This window comes from Pongo pygmaeus, chromosome 5 (genome assembly GCF_028885625.2).
Source record: "Pongo pygmaeus isolate AG05252 chromosome 5, NHGRI_mPonPyg2-v2.0_pri, whole genome shotgun sequence".
Lineage (NCBI taxonomy): Eukaryota > Metazoa > Chordata > Mammalia > Primates > Hominidae > Pongo > Pongo pygmaeus.
In genome coordinates, this window is record NC_072378.2 from 33,075,844 (window position 1) to 33,098,646 (window position 22,803).

At 41.8% G+C, this 22,803-nt stretch overlaps 2 protein-coding genes across 4 annotated transcripts; one reads left to right on the plus strand and one right to left on the minus strand.

The window, feature by feature from the left end:
- Nucleotides 1-402: 402 nt before the first annotated feature.
- LOC129038029 (HLA class II histocompatibility antigen, DQ alpha 2 chain) lies at nt 403-6,226 on the plus strand. Its single transcript, XM_054490529.2, has 5 exons — nt 403-537; nt 4,148-4,396; nt 4,810-5,091; nt 5,259-5,433; nt 5,601-6,226. The coding sequence occupies exons 1-4, from the start codon at nt 456-458 to the stop codon at nt 5,411-5,413; spliced, it is 768 nt and encodes a 255-aa protein (XP_054346504.2). The 5' UTR covers nt 403-455; the 3' UTR covers nt 5,414-5,433; nt 5,601-6,226.
- An 8,917-nt stretch (nt 6,227-15,143) lies between these two features.
- On the minus strand, nt 15,144-22,579 carry LOC129038031 (HLA class II histocompatibility antigen, DQ beta 2 chain). 3 transcript variants are annotated; one of them, XM_054490532.2, is made up of 6 exons: nt 22,418-22,576; nt 20,724-20,990; nt 17,919-18,200; nt 16,833-16,943; nt 16,341-16,364; nt 15,144-15,514 (listed from the first exon to the last, which is right to left on the minus strand). In XM_054490532.2, the coding sequence occupies exons 1-6, from the start codon at nt 22,524-22,526 to the stop codon at nt 15,501-15,503; spliced, it is 807 nt and encodes a 268-aa protein (XP_054346507.2). In that variant the 5' UTR covers nt 22,527-22,576; the 3' UTR covers nt 15,144-15,500. The 3 variants fall into 3 exon arrangements, with proteins under 3 accessions (XP_054346507.2, XP_054346508.2, XP_054346506.2); XM_054490533.2 differs by lacking the exon at nt 16,341-16,364 and having other exon boundaries at nt 15,146-15,514; nt 22,418-22,578; XM_054490531.2 differs by lacking the exon at nt 15,144-15,514 and having other exon boundaries at nt 16,294-16,364; nt 22,418-22,579.
- Nucleotides 22,580-22,803: the final 224 nt, after the last annotated feature.

Genomic DNA, 22,803 nt, shown 5'->3' on the forward strand with positions numbered 1-22,803 from the left:
GGGAGTGCATGGGGACTGCCAGGGAGGAAAATCACTTCAGGGAAGAATTCCTGGAGAATGTAACCCAGAAAACCCTGAAGGATGCCATATTATTGATGACCTTACCTATCCAAGAGGCTGCTCAGAAATTCCCGCCCCTCTTGACACTAGCAGATATGCACACATGAGAGAAGATTCAGATTTAGCATCTTCCCTTTATTTATAGAAAATTTCCTCAAGACCATGCTGTGTGGAGGATGTATCAGAACCAGAGGATGTCCCTGTCTTCTTCCAGGGCTCTTAATGTAAACTCTGCAACTGGCAAACAAGATTGTCACCATAGGGGATTTTTCTGATTGGCCAAAACCTGACGTGGCAGGGTTTGGTTTGGGTGTCTTTAGATTTGCTTGTCTCGAGGTCCTCACAATTGCTCTACAACTCAGTACAGCAACTGCTGAGGCTGCCTTGGGAAGAAGATGATTCTAAACAAAGCTCTGATGCTGGGGGCCCTCACCCTGATCACCGTGATGAGCCCCTGTGGAGGTGAAGACATTGTGGGTGAGTGCATGAGTGAGGGATGTTCTCTGGAGCTGAAAAACAGTAAACTGAAGGAAAAGAAAGAGTGCAATTTGCTAAGAAATAGTAGAAATTTCCCAAGGGTCTTTTCAGTATTAAGAAATTTTAAAATTATGGCTGTTCCTCCTTCAGGAAACCAGAGCTCCAACCGACTCTCTTTGCTACCTGTGCTATTAGAGTTTACCAAGGACATTGTTCTGTTTATATTATATCCAGGGACTATAGCCTGGAGGTCTGTATGGCATTCCATCATGATTGCCTCAAAGATCAGGGATGTTTCCATCAATGGCGTATTTTTTGCTATTAAAAATTTCTGAACTATTACTCCCAAATTTCTCTGAACAACTTTTGAAGCTTTTCATATGCCTCCTATAGCATATGTTGGGGTAGATAGTTCCATGAAGTATGTATACTCTATAGATATAAAGAAAAAGGTTCTTTTCTTTCTCTCAGACTTACTCACATTTCCACATGGGAATTGGCACACGTGGGGAGTAGGTGAAAGAGCCCAGCAGGCTGAATGCCTTCAACAATCATTTTACTACGTGGTAAATGTGGTACTTACTCTCTGCTACCTCATATGTGTCACCTCGCTTATAATCAAATAAAATGGGCATGTAGATGTGCTTTATAAATAGTAAAAACATGAATGTCAACTTTTTTAAACTTATTCCTATTATAGGTATAACTTCATATTTTTTCTTTAGCGAAGTAAAGACTATATTTTAAAATTGAGAACTTTATGATAAAATGCTTGGTAAATTATTTTATTCTCAAATTGTCAACCCAAATTACTTGTTCTTCACCTTATCTAATGAAGTCTTATAAAGAGAAAAATGGGCAGGCACAGATTCATTATTTGGTCCCTTAGTCCCCTCTGCCTTTGTTGTCCATCTCTTTCCACCTCTCTTCATGCATCCCTTTCTCCCTCTTCCCTTTTAGGATCCATCTCTGACTCCCTGCTCGTTTATAGACATGGGCAGTGGGTTTGTAAAACAAAAGTTAGAAAGTCAAATAGTTAAAAGGGGAAGTGAACTGGAAAGTGCTCCAAACTTCCACAACCTTATTAACCATAGCTGCTCCCATTCTGATTTTGTTTGGCAGTGGAAGTTTCACCTGCTTCTCCAGAGCACTTGGCTTTTTTGTTTCAAATTTCCTTTCTTCAGCCTCACACCAGAGTGCCCCGGTCAGGCTCGACTTATCCATTAGGAAGAGTGTGGGCAGTGCAGGGGACCCTCCAAACTGTAAAGCTACAAGAGAAAGTTTTAACTCCTTTTAAAATTAGAAGAAAAATGAAGTTTTAGAGCCTATGAAAATGTTTTAACTTTTTTTTTTTTTTTGACGGAGTCTCGCTCTGTTGCCCAGGCTGGAGTGCAGTGGCACGATCTCGGCTCACTGCAAGCTCCGCCTCCCGGGTTCACGCCATTCTCCTGCCTCAGCCTCCCGAGTAGCTGGGACTACAGGCGCCCGCCACCACGCCTGGCTAATTTTTTGTATTTTTAGTAGAGACGGGGTTTCACCGTGTTAGCCAGGATGGTCTCGACCTCCTGACCTCGTGATCCGCCCGTCTCAGCCTCCCAAAGTGCTGGGGTTACAGGCGTGATCCACCGTGCCCAGCCTTAACTTTTAATTTAGCCTAGATTGTATTTGTCTTCATACCAATACAATCAGAAGCTGTAATTTTCTGTATTTTTATGGAGGAAGGTGTCCACAAAAGCAACAGTGCTCGGGGCTCACAAGTCAAAATTCAGCCCTGGGCATCCCTCATCCTGGGCTTTGCGTGGTTCTGCTACCTGTGTGCCTGTCAGTCTTCCCCAAAATCTATGTAATTGTCAAAAATTGCAATTGTCATTCGATACACGTTTGAGCACATGATTAGCTAACTTTTGGGAATTCGAAGATAAAAAATCATGCTGTCTGCCTTGCAGAGGGTGCACAAACCAGTGATGGAAACAGTATGGGGCACAGGAAAGCAGAAGGCCCTGCTGAGCAGGACAGTGGCCCAGCAGAAGCTGAAACTATAAAAATGACTTGGTTCCAGCTGGGCCAGTAGAGTGACGTCCTCCAGCAACACTCAGCGCCCAGGACAAGTACCAGATGAAAAGAAGGATTGCATGTATTCCACATATATTCATGTTTGAACAAGGAGTCAAGGTTTATTGTAAAGATAAGGAGTCTTTGTTGGTGGCCTGTTAAGTAACCAACCAGGGCAGTCATGCTGGGTAGGGAAGAAGGTGAGCTGGAAGAAGAACAGACAAACTTGGAGAGCCAGACATTGAGATGGAGGCGTTGGAGGTCACAACGCGATCAAAAACATGTTAACTTAGTTAACTTAGTTGTTAACTAAGTAGAAACCTCAAGGATGAATTTTAAGATTTCTCCAGGAAATCCTAAAAGATAACTTCTTTCAGGGAGAAAAAACAGACCCTTGCAAAGACATGAAAGGAAATGTAGTTTGGTTTGATTGGCAGATAGTTGTGAAGAATGTTGGACTGTAAGGCTGTCAATATCCTCCTCACACAACTCCCCAAAGTACACTGTATTTGCTCCCTTACCTACCTGACTCTCCCACCATTCAGTTCATTCCTTGATGCTGTTTTAAGCAACCCCTGCTCTGTCTGACACTTTTGGATGCTCAGTAAATGAGGAAGGAAGGAAAGATAAAATGGTAAAGGGCTCACACATGTCTTGACAAAAATGTCCAGTTCGGCTCGTTTGGCTGTACTTCATGGCTGCTGCTCTGCCCTGGCATCCTCGCACAAGCTCACTGCCCATTCGAGGAAAAAGGGTTTAATTTACCTGAGTCTTCGAGTGAATGCAAGTGTTGAATCAGAACACTATAGACATTTAGTAACCTCCTTTAGAGGGGAAAATAGTGGGGGGAATGACAGAAATTCAAAAACCAGTAGAGCTTCCACTTTTCATTTCAGAAGAAATCAGCTGCTCTCCTCTAAGGACCACTACTATTAACAAAACAGAGACCTTAGAATAATTGTTTATTTGTTATAAATGTATAATGTTGCTATTCTTGTAATAGTCTTTCTTATACCCTATTTTGTTAGAAGAAATTCTTTTAAGTTAATACGTTCCTACATGCTTTTCTTTGGTTTTAAAAAAAAAAAAAGGAAACTGTGTAGAAAGTGTCCTGTTCTGATCTAGTCCTGACAGGAAAGGAAGTATAATCAACTTGTTATTAACTGAGAGATAAAACTTAGGAAGTAGAGGGAAATAAACTGAATCTCTGAGTAAGAAAACTAAATCCTATGATAACTCATTCATTCCTTCTTTTGTTTATTGCAATATTCGTCATAAGCTTATGATGTGCCAGGCACTAGGTAGGCACTCAGGAAATAACAGACATGTGACGTTCTGCCTTCGTGGAGCATATGCTATAGGGGGAAAGACAGAATCAGTTCTAACCTGATGACTACCAACGTTAGGCAAGGAGGAAGCAGGTGCTGGGAATATTGTTCAGGGACTGTGCCAAAGATGAAGCCCATAATATTTGAAAGTGAGTTTCTTCAATCACTTTCTGTATTAAGGTTCTTTCTCCCTGTGTTCCACCCTCCTGCTTGTCACCTTCACTCATCAGCTGACCATGTTGCCTCCTATGGTGTGAACTTCTACCAGTCTTACGGTCCCTCTGGCCAGTACACCCATGAATTTGATGGAGACGAGGAGTTCTACGTGGACCTGGAGACGAAGGAGACCGTCTGGCAGTTGCCTATGTTTAGCAAATTTATAAGTTTTGACCCGCAGAGTGCACTGAGAAATATGGCTGTGGGAAAACACACCTTGGAATTCATGATTAAACAGTCCAACTCTACTGCTGCCACCAATGGTATGTGTCCACCATTCCACCTCTCTTTACTGAAACTAATCCTTCATACCAAGTTTTACTCCCTTCTTCTCAAGAGATTTCCAGATCTTCTCATGGTAATTGCTGAAATTGTATCATCTCCCATCTCTAAAATCACATATTCCCATGTAATACAAGGGTCTTTCCATTATGCATTCATTAAATCCTTCTAGGAGAGATCTCATCAACCTCCTACTTTATTAAACATGCCCACAGAGAGAAGGGCGCAGGAATAAAGCAGAAGCAATGTGTCGTTGCTCCCAAGCAGAAGGGAAATAAGACCTCTTTGACTATCAGGTGGTGAAATGCTGGTAGGAGGGCTCTTCCAGGATGTAATGCAGAAGCTCATGGCAGAGCTATTCACACTTCACATCAGTTCTGTTTCCTCACCACAGAGGTTCCTGAGGTCACAGTGTTTTCCAAGTTTCCCGTGACGCTGGGTCAGCCCAACACCCTCATCTGTCTTGTGGACAACATCTTTCCTCCTGTGGTCAACATCACATGGCTGAGCAATGGGCACTCAGTCACAGAAGGTGTTTCTGAGACCAGCTTCCTCTCCAAGAGTGATCATTCCTTCTTCAAGATCAGTGACCTCACCTTCCTCCCTTCTGCTGATGAGATTTATGACTGCAAGGTGGAGCACTGGGGCCTGGACGAGCCTCTTCTGAAACACTGGGGTAAGGATGAGTTCCACCACTTCATGAGTTTCTAATAATAGATTTCATTCTTCTCCCTAAGCCTGGGGCCTTGAGTCTTGCAGAGCCAACCCTCCACCTCATCCCATCCCACACACATGCACATGAGCACACTGCACATTCTGACCTCAACAGCTCCACTTTCACAGAGCCTGAGATTCCAGCCCCTATGTCAGAGCTCACAGAGACTGTGGTCTGCGCCCTGGGGTTGTCTGCGGGCCTCATGGGCATTGTGGTGGGCACTGTCTTCATCATCCAAGGCCTGCGTTCAGTTGGTGCTTCCAGACACCAAGGACTCTTGTGAATCCCATCCTGAAAAGGAAGGTAAGATTGAGATTTGTTAGAGCTGAAACCTCAGTATGAGAGGGAAGAAAGTGGGAGGGGGTTGTGGACACGAATGTGGTTGAAAGTTGTAGGCGAATTGGGAAGTGGCATGATGATGACACAGGAGGCCCCTCAGACCCATCGATCTCATGTCTGTCCTATTGCAGGTGCATTGCCATCTACAGGAGCAGAAGAATGGACTTGCCAAATGACCTAGCACTATTCTCTGGCCTGATTTATCATATCCCTTTTCTCCTCCAAATATTTCTCCTCCCACCTCTTCTCTGGGACTTAAGGTGCTATATTCCCTCAGAGCTCACAAATACCTTTCAATTCTTTCCCTGACCTCCTTTCCTGAATTTTTTTATTTTCTCAAATGTTACCTACTAAGGGATGCCTGGGTAAGCCACTCAGCTACCTAATTCCTCAATGACCTTTATCTAAAATCTCCATGGAAGCAATAAATTCCCTTTTATGAGGCCTCTATTGAATTTTTCCCATCTTTCATCTCAGGGCTGACTGGGAGCATAACTAAGAATGGGCGACTCTTATGTTTCAGGCCAATTTAATATCATTCCCCAGATAATATTTCGTGTCCAGTAACACAGGAGCAACCAAGTACAGTGTATCCTGATAATTTGTTGATTTCTTAACTGGGGTTAATATTTCTTTCTTCCTTTTGTTCCTACCCTTGGCCACTGCCACCCACCCCTCAATTCAGGTACCAACGAAGACGGTAATTGATAGCCTCTGCCCTTGGCTCAGAATGGTTATAGCAGAAATACAAAAAAAAGTAAAAATGTCTGTACTAATTTCAATATGGCTCTTAAAAGGAATGACAGAGAAATAGGATAAAAGAATTTTGAATCTCAAAAGTTATCGAAACTAAAAAATATTGTTACCAAAAGTCAAACTGCATTCTCAAAACTTTAAATTTGTGAAGAATGACAACAGTAGAAGCTTTCCTCTCCCCTTTTCACCTTGAGGAGATAAAAATTCTCTAGGAAGGAAAAGAAATGGAAGCCAGTTAGAAAAACATTGAAATAAGGCCAGGCACGGTGGCTCACGCCTATAATCCCAACACTTTGGGAGGCCAAAGTGGGCAGATCACTTGTGGTCAGGACTTCGAGACCAGCCTAACCAACATGGTTACACCCTGTCTCTACTAAAAATACAAAAATTAGCTGGGCATTGTGGTGGGCACCTGTAATCCCAGCTACTCAGGAGGCTGAAGCAGGAGAATCACTTGAACCTGGGAGGTGGAGGTTGCAATGAGATTGTGCCACTGCACTCCAGCCTGGGCGACAGAATGAAACTCTGTCTCAAAAATAAATAAATACATATAAATAAATTTTTTAAAAAAAGAAAAATATTAAAATAAGGCAATAATATAAGTGGGTATCTGAAAAGGAACAAATGCTTGCTCCTTACTTAGGGTTAGTGACAATGGAAAATGGATAGAAGTAGAAGCTACAGACCTATTTAGGGGCCCCAGCCCCCTGCTCCTCACCCCTCCTGGCTAAGGAAAGCATGAGCCTATGAGAGAGAAATCCTAGGAAGAACAAGACAGTTAAGACAATGTAGCAGCAGTAGTGGGTGCTATGTCCTACACTGGATTCGTGGTCTCCTAATAGAAACTCTCTCAGAGGAAATGGGTCCACAGGGACCTCACGGCTCTCAACAGCTATGAAATCTGCCAGGATATTTCTGTCCATGCTATCTGCATCAGTGAGTTTAAAATGTAATAGGAGGAAAAAAAGACAAAACATTAACATAATAATTGATATGACATAGTTTTGTACAAAGAAACCTAAATCCAAATCCATGACCCAATATTTTGAAGCTAATATTTTAAACTTTACTGGGTAAAGTATCTGATTGACATTTCTGAACCTTATTTTTCTCATCCACAATGTGGGAGTGATAACACTTTCCTTGCAGAGTTATTAACGGAATTTGAATAATCTTGGTATATAGACAGTGCCTTACACATAGTATATAAATACATAAGAAAGCACTGCAGTTATGTTTATAATGGATTTATTAAAAAGAATGGATCATATTATATGAAAAGTACATTTGTTTTCCTTAGCCCTTTAATGATTGAGGAGATTCAAATGTAGACGTAAAAGTGAGTTTCTTTTCATATGTTAACTGGAGGACTTTTTCTTTCTTGAGAGGCTGAGATTGGGTTGCTAAGAGAACTCTTAGGACAAGAAGTTGTAATATTTGACTTCGGTTTTTAACTCTCTAAGGGGTATATTCCCTCCTTATGGCCCATAAATTTTAAGTCAAGGTGAATTATATGCAACAGCAGTTTATCCATATTTACTTTGGGGAGGAGGTGGGGAGACTCTGGGAGAAAATAATTATAAATGCAGACTGGGAATTAGTAAGTGCAGGGAACCTGAACCAGTGGTGATCATGATAATGTCCATTACAGAACATGGAGGATTTTTAGGGCAATGAAACTACTCTAGTTTTCTTTAGGGCAATGAAACCACAATGGTGAATAAATATCATTATGCATTTGCCCAAATCCATAGAATGTACAACACCAAGAGTGAGCCTTAATATAAACTGTGGACTTTGGGTGATAATGATGTGTCAGTGTAAGTTCATAGGTTGCAGCAAATGTACCTCTGTGGTGGAGGATGTTACTAGTGGGGGAGGCTATGCGTGTGTGGGAACAGAGAGCATGTGGGATACATCTGTACTCTACAATTTTTCTGGGAACCTAAAACTTCTCTAAAATAAACACTATTAAAAAAAAAAAGAAAAGAAAAGGTCAACAATAATGATCCCAAATATATAAAATTAAAACTGTAGTATAAAAATTGTCACATGAAAATGCATGAATGTGCTAAGAACTTTTCTGCAGTAGGATTTAAAATAAATTTTATATAAATTTCAATGATTCATGAGCCAAGAACCCAGCATTCTGGAGGTGTGTGCGTTTGTATGTGTGTGCGTGTATGTGAGTGTGTGTGTGTAATATAAGGCTTACATTGAATGGCATTATGACCAGAGTCATACAGAAATATACAAATGCTCCCCTATTTAGAATCCCTCCCCAAGAAATACCGAGGAAAGCAAATATAATGGTGGTTGGATTTTACTGAAAGAATGTATTCAAAAAGTATTTATATAATGTTAAAATAGCATAATTAAAATTAGTTTTATAAAATAGAGCAAATATATATTTTTACCAGCTAAAAGTTAAAAGTGAAATCATTATTATATTATTATAATATTATTATAAGCAAAGTTATGAATCAGGCTGCATGATTTTAAATCAAATGATTCTTAAAAATTATTTGTTATCTGAATTATTTCAGTTTACATACATAAAGTATGACTTCATTAATAGGTAATATCACATTGCTTAAATTTTACAAAATTTCCAGTCACAATGGTTCATGCCTGTAATCTCAGCACAAGGTTAGGGTCCCTTAAAGCCCAGGAGATGGAGACCAGCCTGTAGTCCCAGCTAGTAGGGAGGCTGAGGCAGGAAGATTGCTGCTTGAGCCCAGGAGTTCGAGGCTGCAGTGAGCTAGGATCGATTGCACCACTGCACTCGCTCCAGCCTGGGCAACACAGCGAGACTCTGTCTCTAAAAATAAATAAATAAATGAATGAATAAATAAAAGTTACGAAATGTAAAAATCACTTAAACTATTTCAGGTTTGTACTTACCACATACAAACTAGAGATATGAAGAATTAAACATTACAAATAAAGCACTTCACACACAGACTGGCCCATAGTAAGCAGTTTATAGATGACAACAAATTTGTGTTATAGTGATTTTCTGGAGTCCAAGTCAAAATCCCATGATGAATGACACCACAAGGATATAACCAACAAAATTCAGAATATGAGAAGTTCTACTAGATTAAAAAAAAAGTCTCCAGCAAACAATTTGCAAAAAAAATTAAAAATAGAGAAAAAAGCTATACACTTGAAAAAGACTGAAGAAATATAGTAACCAAATGCTGAGCTTTGTTTAGATTCATATTCAAACAAAACATCTGTTAAAAAATTTATATGAGGCAATCAGAAAAATTGACACTGAGTGTATTAAGGAATTATTTATCTCATTTTAAGTGTGTTAGTGGCATTGCTATTATGTTTCTAAAAAGCCATTATATTTTAGATTTTCATAATAAAAATGTATAAATGAAATATGATATCTAAAAATATCTTCAAAATAATCCAGTATGTGCCTGTATGGTAATTGGGTGGGTTTACAAAATTGCTCATGAATGGATTATTGTTAAAGCGAGGCTGTTGATACATGGAATTCTTCTCTCTACTACTGCACACAGTTGAAATTTTCTGTAATACAAAGGTTTTTTTAAAAAAAAAATGTATTCAGGAAAGCCCCATAAACATAGGCAGAGAAGCATTCTGTTTGAAGTTATGTTAGTTTTTCAGTTTTTCTCATTTTTATCACATTTAGGAAACCCTGTACAAATCCTGCCCAAGACTGTAAGAACCTCTCAGGAATGCAACTCTAAAGAATGTGTATGCAGGAACTGATAATAACAAAGGAAAGCAAGTAATGCTTGCTTTATTATTGGCTGGACTAAGCCCCCAGACTTGTTGATACATTCACTAATTCATCAAAAATGCAAAAATGGTCATTGATTACCAGTGCTGTAATAAGTACTCACAGTTTGTTGAATGTTATTAAAATAATGTGAAAACAATTACAATCATTATCTTCATAGAACTTACACTCCAATGGGAGGAAAATACATATATTACATAATTCCACAAACATAGTTGCAAGGTCTGAAACATTTATAAAGAAAAAGAATGAGGTAAAATGAGCGAGTGTTGCACAGGAACCAGGCATAATTTGGGGGAGTTTAGAGGTGGCTTGGAGAAATGTATCTTGAGATGAAATAAGATGGTATACAGTAGGTAAAGGACAAGGTTGAAGAGGGCAGAGCAAATGTTTGAGAAACTCTTACAATATGAAAGAGAAGATGAGAATAAAATAACGTGAAAATTATCACATTTAACAGAAAGTTCATGTAACAGCAAGCAAGTTTAAAGTCATTCTAATTAGAATTCTTATCTGTAAAAGTAATAACAGAATGCTAAAAACAATTGAAAAATTTAATAGAAGGATTGGAAAATTAAATCAAGAAAATCTCACAGTAATTTAAAAGGCAAAAAAATGTAACACATGGTAGAAAAAATAAGATGGAGAACAGACCAAGGAAGTCCAACATCGAGTGACAGAGCTAGAGAGGCCAACAGGGAAGATGAAGGGAGAAAATGATCAGAACAAATAATAAGGGAAAATTTTCCAGAGATAAAGGATTTAATTCTTCCATAGAATAGTCTTGTCAGGTATTTAGCAAAATTAACAGACTCACTTCTGAATATCTCATTTTCAAAATTTCAGAACTTCAGGTGTTAAAGAAAGATCATAAAATATTCCAGTGGGGGAAATCAAAATGAAACAAACTGACAACAAACAAAATACTTCTATTATTAAGATAATGAGAAAGTCTTTGAAGTTCTAAAGGAAAATTTTTTTTTATTAATAAATGTAGACCTTTTCAAAGTCACAATCAGGCATGGAGAAAGAATAAAAATACCTGTGAATGTAAAAGGACATAAAATTTACCTACCACGCAGAGTTTTACTAGAAGTTGACTAAGGATATGACCAATTGAGATTGTTAATCAGGATATGGGAAGGTAAGGAATCCTGGAAACTGGGTTTAACCTGGGATCTCACTGAAAAGGGATCCTACTACAGCAGTTTCTTGGCAAGCAAAGAATACCTGACTACATAAGTGATATTTAGAAAGTGATAAACGTTTTTTTCAAATTTAGAATGAAGCTGTGAGCAAAGCCCAAGGAATCTTACTGCTACAGCAGAATGTCAATATTTTCAGCTTTGACAATATTGAAAAAAAAAAAAGATGTAGATACCTCATTTTGGCAATTGGAAGCATAAAGGAGAGGGGAAAGGGAGGGTAACAATGCCAACAACTTCATCTTCCAAGAAGGAGGGAACGAGACATTGCCCATACTTACAGAAGTCACAAAGATCAGTATATTTAAATTACAATCACAACTGAAAAAAGTATGTAAAATGACTCATGAATTAGAGCAAGGTTTTGGAAATTGGACTATTATTTCAGTTACAAAAAAAAATGGACTGTTATCCTTCGGCCTAACTAAGCTATTCGGAAGCTGCAAGAGCCCCTCAGAGTTGGTCCAAATTAGAGCAGGGTTTAAGGCTTTTATACCCCTAAACTGACCAGTCATTATAGGTGGGTTCCTCCTGGGAAGTGGAGTAAAATCCGATGAGGCAGCTTTCATCACCTAAGGCAATTCCGGGGCATGACTGACAGCTGAGGGCAGTCAGCCAGCAACATTCCCAGCAATGAGAGAATAAATCGTTCAGTCTCAAAGGGAGGAGTTTAGGTACAATGGAACAGCACTGACGACAGAAACACTGTTCTAGTTCCTGGGAGTACATATACATTCATGTGGAAGAAAACAAACAGATAAAATTCAGCATCTATTTAAAAATTAAAAATAAAACTACCACATGATCCAGCAGTTCCACTTCTGGGTACATATGCAAAGAAAATGAAATCTGTGTCAAAGAGATATCTGCACTCCCGTGTTTATTGCAGCACTCTTCACAATGGCCAAGAGATGGAATCAACCTAACTATCCATCAGCAGATGAATGGATAAAAAAAATGTGGTGCATATACACAATGGGATACTATTCAGCCTTATAAAAGAAGAAAATCTTGTCATTTATAGCACGGATGAACCCATTGGACATTATGCTAAGTGAAATAAGCCAGGCACAGAAAGACAAATACGACATGACCTCACTTATATGCAGAATCTTAAAAAGTCAAAGTCATGGAGGGGGTGGGGTGTGGGGAGAGGGAGAAAAAGGAATGAGATGTTGGTCAAAAGGTACAAGTTTCAGTTAGAGAGGAGGAATAAGTACTGAAGATCAATTGTGCAGCATGGTGACTAGTTAATAATATCATACAGTTGTCCCTTGGCATCCATGAGGGATTGGTTCTAGGACCCTTCCTGGATACCAAAATATAAGAATGCCCAAGTCTCTTATTAAAAATGGCTTAGTTTTTGTACATCACCTAAGCATATTTTCCCATATACTTTAAATCATCTTTAGATTACTTATAATACTTAATGCAATGTAAATGCTGTGTAAATAGTTGTTATACTGTATTGTCTTTTAAGTTGTATTATTTTTATGTTGTATTGTTGTATTTTATCATTTTTTCCAAATATTTTCAATCCATGGTTGGCTGAATCAGAGGATGCAAAACCCACAAATACAGAGGGCTAGCTGTATTGTATATTTGAAAATTGCTAAGACAGATTTTAAATATTCACACCACATAAAAAAATAAGTATGTGAAGTGATGGATATGTTAATTAGCTTGATTTAATCATTTCATAGTGTATACATATATCGAAATGTCACATTGTACCTTATAAGTACTCATAATTATTTGTAAATTAAAAATAATTTAAATTTTTTGAAATGTAACATTCTTAACTTTTTCTTGTTCAAATAAAGTTTTCTGTTCTTTATTTTCAAAAACTTTTTTGTTTAAAAATATCATCTCAATCATCTCAATTTCTATTAACTCAATTGATTCACCCTATTAACTTATGAACTCTCCTCTGAAGTTAAACATTCCATGATTTATCGAGAATGGTAAAGTTAATGTGCAGTAAGATCTTAGCCCACAGTAAAAAGCAAATCTCAGTGATGTCACTCAATAAAGAGACTTAATTCCACAGTTTCTCAAGTGACTCAGGTTACATGGAGTTTCCAACGTCTCATCGTGCATCTACTTGCAAGTTCCATTGGCTAGTATTAGTCAAATGATCCCAACCTAACAGCAGAAAAGACTGGGAGATGTAAAGAACCTTATGGCATATTGGCGAGCACCATTGTCTCTGAAAGATATACTGATATTTCCTAAGGTAAGGACAAATGCTCACATCTGGCAGGTTGTTCTCTAGAACACCCATGCACTTTCCTCCAAGTTATATGCCTACTAAGACTCAATTCTTCTTGTTAGCAAACTTATTTATAAAAAATGTACTTGTTACTTTAATTATCAATTAAAGATTATACTACCCAATGAAATCTGGGTGCAAAAAATAATTGTTTCTATGAAACTGTCATTGGAAGAAAGGGAAAAAGACTTTGATCCTCTCATAACCAGGATGTGTTCAGTGTGACAATGTTGAACTGAATGTTCTAAAATCTGTGTTGGACTGCATTAAATATGGTCATAGGCTACATGCAGCCCGCGGGCTGAGGGTTGGAAAAGCCTGTCTGCCTTAATGACAAACCCAGAGACTGAGATGTAGACCATCTTCAGGGCTGAGCCCACATCAAAGGGGTCACAGTGTGTAGTGACGTCCCTCATAACCGGGAAGAGGGTGTCATCAGGAATCAACAGGTTACGATGTCAATGACAAAGGGAGCTCAGACAAGGAATGAGATGGCTGTGAACAGGTATCCCCACTGAGGGACCCTAGAACCAAAGGAAGCTCTGCCGTTTGACCTGTGTGCTCCACAAGAAACAAACTCCCCCCTACACCACTCCACTGTGAGGAGGCTCTGGAGGCTGAGGTGCTCCACATGGCTGGTGTAGACATCTGCACACTGGAAGTCATTTCCAGCATCAGAAGGATCTGGAAAACCCAGTCCTCCTTCCTAATAAGAGGGATGAGCACGCTGGCTGGCAGCATCCCGTGCACAGGATGGTGTGTTTGGGAGGTGTACATGTTACCCAGGCTTGGACAATCAGAATCCTTCCCCAAATTATTAAAACTCTGGTAGACACTTCAGAAACATATACAACAAAGACAGACACACACACACGCACACACACTCACACGAAGAGAGAGACGAGATAAGGTGTGAGGTGATAAGAGAGATGCAGAAAATAAAGAGATGCAAAAAGAAAAAGAGAAAGAAATGCAGATAAATAGTGACAAAGGATTACAAAAATAGAGAAAGGCAACAATGCAGTGAAAGAGACACAAGAAGGGAACAAAGACAAAACTGGAGAGAGACATACAGAAAGAACTACACAGGGACAAAGAGACACACGGAGAGAAGAGGAGGATGCACAGATGGAACTATAACGAAAGAGAAGAGAGAGATGAAGATCTCATTGAATATCTGGAACTAGTCACTTCTGAAACCAACTTTCCTTGTAACATGAATCAAATATCTTTGGGTTGGGTGTCTATCATTTGGAACCAAAAATAGTACTTTCATTGCTGGTTATGCTTTCTTAAAAATAAAAATTAGTCTTGATTGATGTGACTTGCCAGCCAGAATATATTTGAAACATCAATCACTATAGTTGTCCCCAAACAATTCCACCATGCTTACTTAGACAACACTTGCCAAACCAGAAGAGAGGCTGGGATGTCCTATTGCACTGAACATCATTATTAAAGAACCATGAATGATGTGATGACTGAATTGATTTTCTACCTTCTCTGCCTACCCTTACTTTGCACCCCAAGATGCTTTCAGTGTCTTTTCAAAGTACAACCCTCTTTCTAGCCACAGTTTGGCTGGGTCACCTCAAGGTATGTTCTTTCACTTGGCAGTGATTTCCTACCTCTGTTCAGTTAAGGAAGTTCCAAATACAGATAACTCAGAATCATGTTTAATTATGGGAAAAAGCACTAAAGTCAGGTAAATGATTTTGTTTGTCGTGCTTCTCTTGACAGGTCTGTTGGGGGAGAATGGAAACAGAGAAGCCCCTTGGGTCCTGAGTAGACACAGCTTGCAGTGCATAGGTGGAGGCTCTGGGTCAATGCAGGAAGCAGAGTCACAGCCAGTGCCTTGGGGTGGGGATCACAGAAGGTGACCTGGTGGCTGTGTGAGAGCCACTGTAGGACTCTGACCTCAGTGGGACAGGGTGACACAGGCAGCTAGGAATTCTGGGCAGGGGCAGGTGGGCATTACAGAAGAGTGATGACCAATCCAGACAAAAGTCCTCAGGAGTCAGTGCAGGAGCCCTGGAGAAGAGAGACGAGGCATGATCAGCACAGGGTACCCTGAGGGACACACCCTCTCCCCCACTCCTCAGTTTCCTCTGCAGCATCAAACAGAGGATGCTGAGGTCCGGGGCATATCGTCATCACGTTCCCCAATATCTGTGTAAAGGTAAAATCAGCTCATGAGGACACAGAACTTCAGCTTGATGCAGATATGTGGAGGTGGGGAAACAGCAGTTACCCTTCTGGGTAATATGAAGGGTTTGATTTTTTTAGTAAATTCGATGACACTTCATCTCCACCACTAGCAGCCTCTTTTAGTCACTGAAAATGCCTACAGGCCATAGCTAACAAAATGTGGCACAAAGTGGGCATCACCCTACTATCTGACATTCAAGATGTGGCTCTGTCCCCACATTTCACAAAAAGATGCCACCAGAGTTAAGGCCTGGTTCTGGGAAACAATCTCTGGAGATTCCTAGAAACTGGCAAACTTCTCCCCTAAGTCTTAACCCTCATAGCAGCAAATAGGCCATGAACAGAGACCACTGTGCCCTGGAACACTCCGCTCATGCTCTTCTTTTTTTTTTTTTTTTTTTTTTTTGAGACAGAGTCTAGCTCTGTCGCCCAGACTGGAGTGCAGTGGTGCGATCTTGGCTCACTGCAACCTCTGCCTCCCGGGTTCAAGTGATTCTCTTGCCTCAACCTCCCAAGTGGCCAGGATTACAGATGCACACCACCACGTCCAGCTAATTTTTGTATTTTTAGTAGAGATGGGGTTTCACCATGGCTCTTCCCTCTTATGCCTGTGCCCTCTCCCCCAACTGGATCACGGCTGAAATATTACCTGCTGGTGGAAGCCCTCGAGGTCCTACAAAAGGAAGTTATACAGAGGAAGTTCTTGTTAAACAAACAACCACTATCTCACCCCAAAGGAAAATGACACATGTAGTTTAATTGGGGTTATATCCTCTTCCCTCCCATGTTCTTTAAGTCCTTAAGCACCCTAAGTTAAAATCCCCCAAAACAAAGGAAATCGTCACTAGAAGGCAAGGAGGCCAAGGCTCTGACCCTCTTAATGGAGGAAGCTTTTAGAAAGGAGCCAGTGAGACAATGATGAATGGTAAGGACACCCTGGAATAAGCTCTATCAGTCAGCTCTGGCAGCACAACCATTCACCCAGTAAAATCAGATTCCAATGCCTCCTCCAATCTTGTCCTGTCTCCTCGTAATTCCTCTCAGGGTCAGGAGGAAAGAGCTACATCTAGAAACAGAACCTCTCTGAACAGAGGGTCTGGGTCACAGCCCATCTTCCCCATTTCCCCCTGGGGTTCCTCACCTTTCTGACCCCTGTGACGGATGATAAGGCCCAACCCGAGGAAGATCAGCCCCAGCACGAAGCCTCCAGCGCCACTCAGCATCTTGCTCTGGGCAGATTCAGACTGAGCCCCTAAAGAGCAGAGCCTGAGTGTCAATGTTTGTCCCCATACCCCATAATGTCCTTGGTACAGGAGGTGGAGGTGTCAGGGGACACTAGTTCTCCAGTCTGACCACCCTAGGGAAGGGAAAGACCAGCCAATAGGTCTTTGGACACAATGGGTGGGTGAGGGAGAGGAGGAAGCACACCCCTGCCCCTCAGGACTTCATCCATAACCTTAAACCCTAAGGCCCCAGTCACCAGCCCTAACAGTCAGTCTCTCATAGCTGTCAGAGCTGGGTTCTGGGGCTTTAGCAGTGTTGATATGGTTTGAATCTATGGCCCCACCCAAATTTCATGTTCAATTGTAATTAACAATGTTGGAGGTAGAGGCTGGTGGGAGGTGACTGGATCATTAGACCAGATTCTTGTCACCATCTTCCTTAGTACTGTGATTACAATAGTGGGTTTTCATGAGATCTGGTTATGTAAAACTGCGTAGCACCAACCCCCTCTCTCTCATGTTCCTGCTCCTGCCATGTGAGACACCTCACTCCCTCTTTTCCTTCTGCCATGATTATGTCATGAGCTTCCTTATGCCTCCCCATAAGCAGAAGCCACTATGCTTCCCCTACAGCCACAGAACCATAAGCCAATTAAACCTCTTCTCTTTATAAATTACCCATTCTCAGGTATTTCTTTATAGTGGAGTGAGAAGAGGCAATTAAACCTCTTTTCTTTATAAACTACTCAGTCTCAGAGATTTCTTTGTAGCAGTACAAGAATGGACTAATACAAATGTGTAGAGTGATCTCCCTGGTATCTGGAAAGACAATGAGATCAGGATTCATCTGATGTGCTCGCCATGGGGCAACAGGTGCTCTAGTCTCCTGTGATTCCCAGCTCAGTAGTGATGTCAGGGACAAGAGATGGGATGGGAAGGATCAGCGGGAGCTCTGCCATTTGTCTTGTGGGGCCCACAGTAAAAGGAAATCAGTTTCCCCTCACGCCACTCCACAGTGATGGGGCTCTGGAGGCTGGGGTGCTCCACGTGGCAGGTGTAGACGTCTCCACGCTGGGGAGTCATTTCCAGCATCACCAGGATCTGGAAGGTCCAGTCACCGTTCCTAATGAGGGAGGTGGACACAACGCCAGCTGTCTCCTCCTGGTCATTCCGAAACCACTGGACTTTGATCTGGGCTGGATAGAAATCTGTCACCGAGCAGACCAGCAGGTTGTGGTGGTTGAGGGCCTCTGTCCTGGATGGGGAGATGGTCACTATGGGCTCCACTGAGGGCAGTAACAGACAGGGAAAGATACAGGAGTGAGACGTGAGACCACACAGCACACCTGCCATGAGGAAGGGTCCCTCCTTGGAACCAGAATGGAAAGATACCTGGAGTCCAAGTCTTGGATTAAGGTTCCTTCAACAAATATAAATTTGACAATCACTGAGAATCCAAAAACAAACAAAAGACCCTGGTTCCTGCCTTTATAGAACTTGCAATCTAGTAACAGAGACCAAAAAATTGAATGTTATTTCAAAAGTTTGTAATATTTGAAGGAAAAGTAGGCGGACCTTGAAAAAAACTAACACTGATCAAACATCATGTTTGCCCATAACTCAGTTCCTTTATCTTCTCAGAGTGCTGCTCATGGTCAAAAATGACACATCTTTCCCTGCATATTTTATACATCTTAACCTTTACCTCTCTGGCCATTTTACTGCGTTTCCTTTATTTCTTTAGTGTAAAATTATAGTAAATATTTAATGTATGCTTTATTTACTTGGTAATATGTTCTCTCATTTTCCTGCTTTTTCTTAATTTCCTTTTAACACTCAAGATAGTTTAATTACTAGCTGCCTACCCTACTCCATCCCCTTGCTATTGAGAATTACTTTCTTGTTCTGAAATCAAACATTATCATATATGTTCTCCATAGGAAATATTCTGAGATCTGTGAGAGGTTGGCCTGGGTGAATGTGCCTGTAATGCGAACATATACATATAGCTGGGATTGCTGAGGTCAGTAGGTGGCACCTCAATTAAACAGCACTCATGAGCCATTGTCTGGAAGGAATCATGGTTCCTGCTTGGACTTGAACTTTTCTTTAGGTCCTCCTTCCTGGAGTCTGACGAAATAACAGTCAGCTATGTGAGGACTTATAAGATTTGCTCATCTTCAAAAGATTGAAAGTAAAAATAGAGGGCACAAATTCATGAGAAAAAAATAATAGAATAACTTTTATTGAAATAGACTTGAAATGGCAAAAGTATAGGTACTTGACAGCATTAGGATGTGGGTCAGAAGAAGGCAAGAAAGTTTTGTGAACCTGTATAGATAACACTGGGGTCAGACTAGGGATTGATTAATCAGTGAATTTTCAATGCCTTGAAAGTATCACTTTGTCCCATTAACAGTGAAAACAGGCAGGAATAGACTCACTGCTGTTTCTTATCAAAATTGGCTTTAACAAGGCTTTACTTCCCTTAGGCTGTGTCGACAAGTAGTGAAGAACATAAAGAATGCTGTGCATTTTGGAGGAGGCTTCAGGTCCTGGTGCATAATTGTGGGTTGATTACTTAAAGTGTTTATCATGTACCAATATTAGGATATATAAAGTGGTGAAGCTAATCTCTAATGCACAGGTAACTGTGCTATTAAATGACATAACATAGATGGTGTTCGCTAAGGCAATTGTCTAGAAATAAGTGCTCACTAAGTGGGTAAAATTGACGTTCAGAATGTTTATCCCTGAAGTGGATAGTGATGGGGGGAGGGAGAAAATCTACTCCAAAAGCAACCTGAAACTATTTTTATTCAATAATTTAGTGGCTTCAATCTATTTATTTCAAAGCTTCTGCTCTTTTCATTGTGCCATTTGTTCAGCTTTTCTAAGAAATTAAAACTGCCTTATAACACGATTCAAGCGTTGTTTTTATTTTCAGCAAACACCTTTTTCCCTAGACTGCATTCACAAACCTTATTAAGATCCAAGTCAATAAGAGTTTAAAGCATTAAGCAAAATAATAGACAATAATTGATAAAGTCCATCTTTAAGGCTCTATTTATCCTCTGCTTTCTCTTGAGCCTAAGTGGAAGGCCAGCTGAGCACATTTATTCATTAAACAGAAGATCATTGAGCTCATACCACATGCCAGTCCACGAGTCAGGTACCAGGCATGAAATGATTAAAATACTCTCACCTCAAAGAGCTCTGCCATGAATGACAGCCATTTAAGAAAACAGAATTACGATGAATAATAATTTGAAGCCAAAAGTTAAAATATCTTATTTCACAACTGTAATTGTTGGATGCCCTGCGCGCAGTTGTGGAGCAGCCCTAACTCCACCAGGCCAAGCCTGAAGCTTCCTGCGGCGCGAGCTGTGCAAGTGGGCCTTGCTGGGTGGGGCAGTGCTAGTGGGGCTGGCGGGCAGGGGAAGACGGCGGGCATTCGGGGCAGAAAGAACTGCTTAGCGAAGGTAAGGCAGGAGGAGGAAAACGCATAAGGCACGAGGCAAGAACATGCAGAGCAGAGGACAAGGCCGATGGACGGGGAGGCTGGGGACACACTGGGCAGCCTAACCCAACCCTGCAGGGAACTAAGGGCTGCGTTTGTGCATCCCCCTGCTCTGCCCTAGATCCCCGCCCCTCCGATACTACCCCCAGCCTCCATACCCCCGCCACCTTCCTGTACGCTGGGATGGACCAGGGCTCGGTCCTTGAGGCCGCGCCGTCCTCGCCCCTCTGTGCGCAGAGACTCGGGCCCCGGCCAAAGGTGAGCCCCGCGGAAGGACGACGACGCTCACCTCGCCGCTGCAAGGTCGTGCGTAGCTCCGCCTCGTAGTTGTGTCTGCACACCTTATCCACCGCGGCCCGCTCCTGCTCCAAGAAGTCCTTATAGTTGTTCCAGTCCTCGATGCTCCGCCCCAGCTCGGTCACCGCCCGGAACTCCCCAACGTCGCTGTCGAAGCGCCCGTACTCCTCGCGGTTATAGATGTATCTGGCCACACCCCGCACGCGCTCTGTCCCGTTGGTGAAGTAGCACATGCCCTTAAACTGGACCAAGAAATCCTCTGCGGGGAATCACGGCGGGTCAGTCAGGCCCCAGCCCGGCCCTAGCCCCAGCCCCCAGCCGAACCGCACCCTGCAGCCGCCGCCCTGACCCGGCCAGCAGCTGCGAAACCCGTCCACGCGAAATTGAGTTCTTGGCTGGGCCCGTGCCTCGTGCTCTGGACCTGGGATCCTCGAGGCGTCTCTGCCCCAGCCCTGCCCGCCCTCTCTGAGGGCCTCGGGAATCTGCCTTCCTTTAGGGAGGTAAGAGGGAATGCCCAGTCCCTGGCCTGAGCCTGTGAACCAAGTGAAGAGGGCAGTCGGACCGATTCTACACTGACCTCTGCTCTTAGATCAGGGCGTTCTCGCATGAAATCCCATTTTCCATGGAGCTCCTGGGAAGCTCAGAGTTATCCACATAAATTTGAGAGTTCAAGGGAATAACGAGAAAGGTTCAGGAATTAAGCTTGTTCTCGTCCTGATGTAAGTATTCTCTTGGTCCCTGGGCAACAGACCAAGTAAACCCATGCCTGGATTTACTCCCTTTCTGCTATACCCGCCTAAGTGCCCTGTGAGGTTCACTCACTTCTGTGTTAGAAAGGACTTACACCTCCGGAGTCCTAGAAGGAAACATTTATTCATGGAAAGAGCCCAAGCTTTTGAATTCTGTAGAGTCCAATTAAACTGAGTCAATCACCAGCTTGGGCAGGTTACTTAACAGAATATCCATATCACAAGTATAATTACGTAAAAGGAAAATCATGATACCTACACATAGGATGTTAGCAGGAGTGAGAGAGAATTTATAGAAAGTATTGTCCTGTGTCTGAATGGAGTGGTTTCTCAATATGCATTATTTCCCTTCTTTACCTCCTCCTTTCTGTCATACTAAATTCAGTCCACCATCAACTCAGGTCCCTGAATCCCACTCAAGTCATCTTTTGCCCATAAATGAGTGAAACCCGAAGTAAGACTCCCTGTTTGTGGTCATCCAGTCACCTTCCCTCAGCACTAAGAGTTTGCCTCCACAAACTCTCCACTCGAGTCAGTAGTATAGACTCCTTTACCTCCAATACAGACACTACAGACACCATTGCTGCCTTACATTTCCCAGTGCAGAAAAATCCTACTGTGTCTTTGGGGAAATGCACATCTTCAAAAATCGCTCCACGGTCACTTTGTCCTGTCACGGGTAGTAAATGCACATTTTGTCTCCTCTTTCCTCTCTCCTCCTTCAGGCTTAAGCCTGTGGGATTGGGGTTGGATTATCCTCACCTCACCCATTATAAGGTGGAAATAAAAATGCAACATAGCTCTATTTCCCAAAAAGAATAAATGGTGATAAAAGACTGTGTTCTGAGATCATGGAGATCACCATCCCCCATACCCCGACCCAAGGAGAGCCTGTTCCCAGAGTGGTGGCTCTCGAGAGCAGCTGCCCTGCACTTACTGGGAAAGTCTCTGGCCTCAGCCACTGGGGTGCTCAGCATCACCAGCATCGCGGTCACAGCTGCTGCCCAAAAGCCTCCAGGGATCTGCAGAGCCATCTTCCAAGACATAATTGAGACCAAGGAAAAAGCAGTGGTAGTCAACACAGCTCAAACCTAATGGATCTTATGTACCTGCCGGAAAGAATAAAAACCTCTGGATGTTTCCATGTGTGGTAGGACTGGGGAGTCCCTAGGAAGGGAACCAATCAGCACTGGAGCTGAAGGACCTCATCTGCCTCTGGGCAGACGTTTTTCTGTGAAGATTCTCACTCCAATGCCTGGCACTGTTTCTTCTTCAAATTGCACTAGATGAACATTTGAGGGGAAGATTTCTGAATAGCTGAAG

Excerpts from the sequence above, each read along its gene's own strand:
- LOC129038031 (XM_054490531.2), bottom strand. The coding sequence starts at position 22,526 with ATGTCTTGGAAGATGGCTCTGCAGATCCCTGGAGGCTTTTGGGCAGCA. Across the intron at positions 20,991-22,417 it reads TGAGGCCAGAGACTTTCCCA|AGGATTTCTTGGTCCAGTTT; the intron begins GTAAGTGCAGGG and ends GATTCCCCGCAG. Across the intron at positions 16,944-17,918 it reads CCCCATCACTGTGGAGTGGC|GGGCTCAGTCTGAATCTGCC; the intron begins GTGAGGGGAAAC and ends TCTGCTCTTTAG.
- LOC129038029 (XM_054490529.2), top strand. The coding sequence starts at position 456 with ATGATTCTAAACAAAGCTCTGATGCTGGGGGCCCTCACCCTGATCACC. Across the intron at positions 538-4,147 it reads TGGAGGTGAAGACATTGTGG|CTGACCATGTTGCCTCCTAT; the intron begins GTGAGTGCATGA and ends TTCACTCATCAG. Across the intron at positions 5,092-5,258 it reads GCCTCTTCTGAAACACTGGG|AGCCTGAGATTCCAGCCCCT; the intron begins GTAAGGATGAGT and ends CCACTTTCACAG.